The following is a 6,186-nucleotide window of genomic DNA, read 5'->3' as shown; positions in this document are numbered from 1 at the left end:
CAAGAGAAACATAAATATGAAACAGTATTCCATATCCAGTATATCTAACTTTGCAAAATTTTCAATAATATGCAGGTTCACAATGACTGGATGATGTATTCAATGCCCTAGCAATCCTCAAATATATGTATTTTTAAAGAATGAGCTAATTCTATAGTTAGTCTTATTTAAAGTAGACCCATTGAAAGGAAAAGGACATTACTTACAAGTCTTGCTGATTTAAGTGTTGCGCTCTATGTAGGACTAACAATGAATGCAGCCCAAAGGCCTCTCTGCATATCTTCCATTATCCTCAGCGTATGTATGTTCATAAATATTCTCATGCACAACTGCCTCCCTCACAATCTATAGCAAGCAGTGGACTTGTGGTTTATTTTATCATTAATCTTTCATTATTTTCAGGCTGAGGTCTTCAGTTGTAAAAATAGAGGCTTTCATGGATCCAAAATAGCTTGAAGATGCTTAGGGAAAGAATTAATTTGTTAGTAATGGACTAGCAAACATATAGGCTGGCATTCTTCTGCTGGTGAATTACAACTGTGTAACTTGGACTTAGGCCATCACAACTCACTATGGGAGTTGGAATTCTGTTCTAACAAAGCAATAACTAAAATCTCTTCCTAAACATAACATGTATACAGTCTCCTCCAACATGGCCATTTCTATGATGTCAGAGAGGCAGTTGGAATCAGTGAAGATATTTGTTCTTTTTGTTATGTGCCTTCAAGTTATTTTTAACGTACGGAAAACTTTATCACTGGATATTCGGGCAAGATTCATTCAGAAGGAGGGTTACCATTACCTTCCCCTGAGGCTGTGGCTTGCCCAAGGTCACCCAATGGGTTTCCATGCCCAGTGGAGATTTGAGTCTTGGTCTTCAGATGCATGCATCTATTTTCCTACAACTGGACACAGAGTGGTAGGCATCTGCAAGGCCAAAAGATTACATCCTTATAGCATATCCAGCTACATTGATCATTCCAGAAATGTCCATGGTGGTTTGCGGGGGGGGGGGGGGGGGGGGAGAAGGAGAGGTGGTGGTGTCTGTGCTGATTCTAAAGTGCAGTTGGGTCAAAGTAGAATTGGGAACATGATACAGGATGCAGGACTTCAGCCTCCCTCCAAAGCTCTTCACCTAGGCATTGCACCTAGAGGTAAGATGTCCTGCTATGTGGGTGCTGCTGAAAAGAACCAAATCCCCTGCATGTTTACATATCCAAATTTCCTTTGGAGTTTCTGGATGTGTTTTCCAAAGATCTGTCAGATTGTAAACTCAAGCATGTTTCTCTAAAGGAAATAAAATATATGGTAGTCTAGGCTGTATTAGAGGCAGCTGGGACATGTCAAGGGACCAAGTTGCACCAGAACACTCCAGTATCTCTCCAAGCTAATAATAAATGGGCAAAAATCCATGTCTGGTTTCAAAAAACAGTTTACTATATTTTTAAAAGTGTGGGGAACAGCCCCCATACAACCTAATTAAAATATGAAGTTTCTCTGTTGGAAGTTTCCAGAAGCTGCTGATCACCCTTTACTCAAAAAGCAAGAGCCTGAAATGGTTAAGAACTGCAAAAATAAACAAAAAAATCAACCTAGCAATCTGGGGGTGCATGTGGCCCCAGGGTCACACATGTTTTAGTATCTCATGCACCTCAGTCATGACACATCCCTTTTTTGCACATACTGAGTTTACAAAAACAACATGCATCCTTCCAGCCATCTCCAACTCTGCAGGCTGTTCCAAGACTTTGGATTTTGACCAAGAAACACAGGAGGTAAACAAAATAAAATAAAAGTCATGCTTGAAACTATGAAGAATTTTAATGGAATGCAAGAAGGGGAGAAGACTGGATCTCCTGTCTTTCCCTTGATCCTTTTGGTTACATGATAGCATAGCCCCAAACACAAAGAGGAGTCTCTGCCCTAGAGTCTGGGTAGTCAAATGTTAATTCCACTTTGGCTGTCACAGAAAGGAATGCTGTGGTCGGCAGTCAGTGAGCCAACCCAACCACATGCAAACAACGAGATGCCTGCAGCGCACATGATGCCAGACTGAGAGTTTGGGCCCTGGGGCCATAACAGTGAAGCGTTCCTTCTGTGCCGTGCTGCATTCTCATAGGCCCAGTTCAAAGCAGAAACTGCCCAGGAAATCTCTTTGGTGTGAAAGGAAATTTCCCATGCTGATGCAAAAGCCCACGCTGAACCATCACAGATAAGTGCACAGGCTCGTTGGGGATGCAGCGGAAGAGAAGCAAATGCAGTGCAAACAGAGCTTTCTTTCTACTTTTTATTATTTCAAACATTGTGAACAAATTTGATAAAACATTGTGATAAAAGCTAGGCTGCGTCTTGATGGTTACTAATGGCCCCAGTGCCCATCGATTGCACGGCAGGCAGGCAGGCAGGACCGCTTACATACAGCAGTGTTTCCTCAACGGACGCTACAGTTAGAGCTAAGAAAATTCTTTAAAATAGACCTGACATTACAGCAACCTCAGGATCAACCCCCCGGGCCCTGGGGTAGGGCACAAAGGAATGGAAAGAAGTCGACATTGACATTACTTAGTCCTTAGTGGAATCTTAGCCCTTAGGAGCCTACTCCTGTGGCCAGGAAGAAATGTGTTTTAGATCCTTGGGTACCCCCCTCATAAAAATCTTACCCTGGACCACAGCAGAAAGAGAGAAAAGGGCTGGAAAAAAGGGGGAAAGGAGACCAATTCCATACTAATCTAAACACAATGCACGTTGAAGCAAACTAAGGAACAGATGTAAACATACAGACACCCTCAAGGCACCAAATTTACTAGAGAAGATGAATTCATATTGGGCAACTCAACTGTTAACTATGTGTCATTTTAAATAAGGTTTTCAAAAAGGTTTCCTTTTTAAAAAAGAAAAAAAGAAAAAAGATACTGACTTTTCCTGCACAAATTGGCTTCTTTGAGGAATGTTTTTGATTTCATGCTGGTTTGTGCAAATTACAGAGGTAGGGGCTGAGAAGCTTGCCCCACGGCAAGAGTTACCCCTGATGGAAGGTGGAAAACAAATGGGGACCGTGGATTGCTTTGGCAGAGCCAGATTGAGGGCTGCTTGGACAAGAACAGAAACAAACAAAAATCCTTTAGAAATTGGTTTTTCAAAATATGTAAGCAAGAACATTAAAAACATATCCAGCGCCCCTTGACCTGCTACCTTCTGCACTTGAGCTTAACAGGAAAGAAAAGGACATACATGGAAATGTTACAGCTATGGCAGGCCACCAATCATTGGTGCTTCAGTAAGGCTTTGTGGGCACAGGGAGAGGATAGAAATGGCCTGCAAGAGGCACCTGGAACACCACAGAGCAGGGATAGCAATGGGGCCTGTCCCTTGGACAGACAGAGTTGTCAAAGTCTCCTCATTAGGAAAATGAAAAAGGAATGAAACAGAAACTTAAGAAGCAGAAGTTGTTAAATGGTGCAGTCCTCCCTTCATCAATACCAGCCTCTTCCTCATAGGGAGCAGTTCAAGTAATCCTGCAGTGGGGAGAGAACAGGAAAGTCTATCAACACTCAAGGTTCAAATAGCAGCCAAAATATGCATTAGCAACGCAGGCAACATAGAACATCTGAAGCTGTTCCTATAGCATACCACAAATATTTATATACTGAAAGTGGTATGCCCATTTATATATCTAGATACATCACTGCTATGATCAACAGACATACCAGATGCAAAATGTATTTAGCTTGCACCCACCTCATATATGTAACCTTCAATCTGGGCCCTAATATGTCCTCGAGCTAAATGCTAGTTGTTCATATATCCAGGCAAGTGAGTCTTCTAAACGCCTTGACCTTACCTTTGCTTGCTTTCTTTAAAATATTTACAAATTAATACAGGATTTTATGTCAGTTTAGACATTTCACTACAAGATAATTTTAAAAGGCAGAGTGGTGAATCCCTAGACATGGCCTTTTTTGTACTTGTCCAACTTGGCAAAAATACATATGAGTGGGCAAGATCTGCTACTGAATTTCAGATCAGTGCCGAACTCTTCTGAATCACCTTCCAGGAGCTGTATGAAACAATACGTATGCCTTCCCATTTGATTCAAAGTGGTAAACAAGTTGGTTACCCACTGGGTGTGAAAGAGCTTTGTTTCCCATGCAAATGAAGTGAGCCAATGTGCTAAGTCCTCACCTAAGACCCATATCTCTACAGCAAGTCAGGGCCCTCAGCACCCTCATCTCCATTTCTCAAGACACCAATGGCTCTGCTTGGAAAAACACTCCCTTAACCATGTTGCCTCATCACGTATCTACTCACTCCTACTGCTTCCCACTCCTCCTTTTGGAAACATGAATACTTGTGTCTTGATGTGTATGTAGATCTACAGAACTGAGAGTTCACGTGTCACACACACATTTATTTCAAGAGAAGAAACAGAAACAAACACTCCTCACCAAATGTATAGCCCTGTCAAATGGGTGAATATGGCATTATTTGTATGAAGTAGTCAAAAGTAACTTCATTCCTTCAGCAACAACTCACCTTCTTGAGTTCCTCAGCAGGTGTCACCCGAAGAGCTAGAAGAGCCCACAATCCTTCAGGTTGTTTTTGATTATGACATCAGTGACAGCATCGAAGACAAACTGCACATTCTTGGTATCAGTGGCACAAGTGAAGTGGGTATAGATTTCCTTGGTGTCCTTCCTCTTGTTTAGATCTTCAAACTTGCTCTGGATGTAGCCAGCAGCTTCATCATATTTGTTGGCCCCTGAAAAGGAAGTGCAGAAAACTGAGCAATCAGGAAGACTCTAGTACTCCATGACTGGATTCACTGACCTATAAATGTAGGGAGTTCAGCCTCCAACATACTACTAACAGAATTAATCACAAGTAGTTTGGTAAAATAATAACAGCTCTAGTTCTTAAAGAGGCCAGCACATGCTGTTAGCAACAACTGCAGCAATCCTGCTCTTTCTTAGTAGGGAAATGTGATGTAAACTGAGTGGTCTATTCTGAACCTTAGAGGAGTGCTATTTTCCTTTTCTGCCAAGTATTTAGCGGCACCTGGCTTAGTTTACAGGAAAAGACTAGTCACCAACAATAAAGAAGAATCGTCTCACTGGCTTCTCACCATGTAACTCAAAAGCAAGAAATCCCTTACTGCAAAATCCCCAAGATGCACCTGTATCTCAGGCCATATAATCCGGATTATCCACATTATGTGCTTTGAACTGGATTATATGAGTCTACCCAATTCAACGTGCAGACCATCATCTATAAAGCCCTAAACGGTTTGGGACCCACCTACCTCCGTGACCGTATCTACTTCCATAAACCTGCCCGATCTTTGCGATCATCCGGGGAGGCCCTTTTATCACCACTGTCTATTTCCCAGGCCTGCCTTGTGAGTACAAGGGAGAGGGCCTTTTCTGCTGTGGCCCCCCGACTATGGAATTCACTACCTACTGAAATCAGGCAAGCTCCCACTCTGTTAGCTTTTAGGAAAGACTTGAAAACATGGCTCTTCCGCTGTGCTTTCGGTGAGTAATTTCTGTTATATATTTCTGTGTTACTCCCCCCTCAACATTTATCCTCTAGACTGCCCCACTTTCATGTGTCCCTGTCCACAGTGGAGTACCCCCTGTCCCTCTCACTCCGAGTTTTATCTTTATGTCCATGCGGCCTGCCCTTGTTTTACTGTTTTTTTGATTTCTTGATGTAATGTCTATTATCATCTATTGTATTACTTTTAATTGTGCTATGATATGCTGTTTTTATATTTTATTATATTGTATTGCTCTAGGCATGGCCTCATGTTAGCCGCCCCGAGTCCCCGTTGGGGAGATGGTGGCGGGGTATAAATAAAGTTATTATTATTATTATTATTATTATTATTATTATTATTATTATTATTATTATTATTATTATTATCATCATCTGGATTTTATGTGGCAGAGTAAAAGGGGCCTCAGATTACATCCCACTACAAAGTGGCTGATTAATCTGTTTCCTTTCCTTGTGAACTTTTAACCCTCCAAACAATCAAAAAGCACAAAAAGAGATTGTTCCAGAAGTCCTAACCCTCATCCGGTGGCATTCTGCTCACATTCTTGGCTCACCCTGTGACAGTTCCCCTATACCAGCAGAGCTGAAAATGCCAGAGACCAGATCCAGTTGAACTGTAAAATAATGCAT

The 6,186-nt window shown here is 41.8% G+C and overlaps 1 protein-coding gene across 1 annotated transcript in view; it reads right to left on the bottom strand.

Moving 5' to 3' along the window:
- Positions 1 to 1,802: 1,802 nt before the first annotated feature.
- gnai2 (G protein subunit alpha i2) overlaps positions 1,803 to 6,186 on the bottom strand; it is a 198,671-nt gene continuing 194,287 nt past the window's right edge. The window contains exons 8-9 of the mRNA XM_062970104.1: positions 4,534 to 4,759; positions 1,803 to 3,515 (exon numbers count right to left, since the gene is read on the bottom strand). Of these exons, the coding sequence (XP_062826174.1) occupies positions 4,569 to 4,759 (191 nt within the window). The 3' untranslated portion in view covers positions 1,803 to 3,515; positions 4,534 to 4,568. The remainder of the gene's footprint in view (positions 3,516 to 4,533; positions 4,760 to 6,186) is intronic.

This window comes from Anolis carolinensis, chromosome 2 (genome assembly GCF_035594765.1).
Source record: "Anolis carolinensis isolate JA03-04 chromosome 2, rAnoCar3.1.pri, whole genome shotgun sequence".
NCBI lineage: Eukaryota > Metazoa > Chordata > Lepidosauria > Squamata > Dactyloidae > Anolis > Anolis carolinensis.
This window is presented reverse-complemented; position numbering and strand designations above follow the sequence as displayed.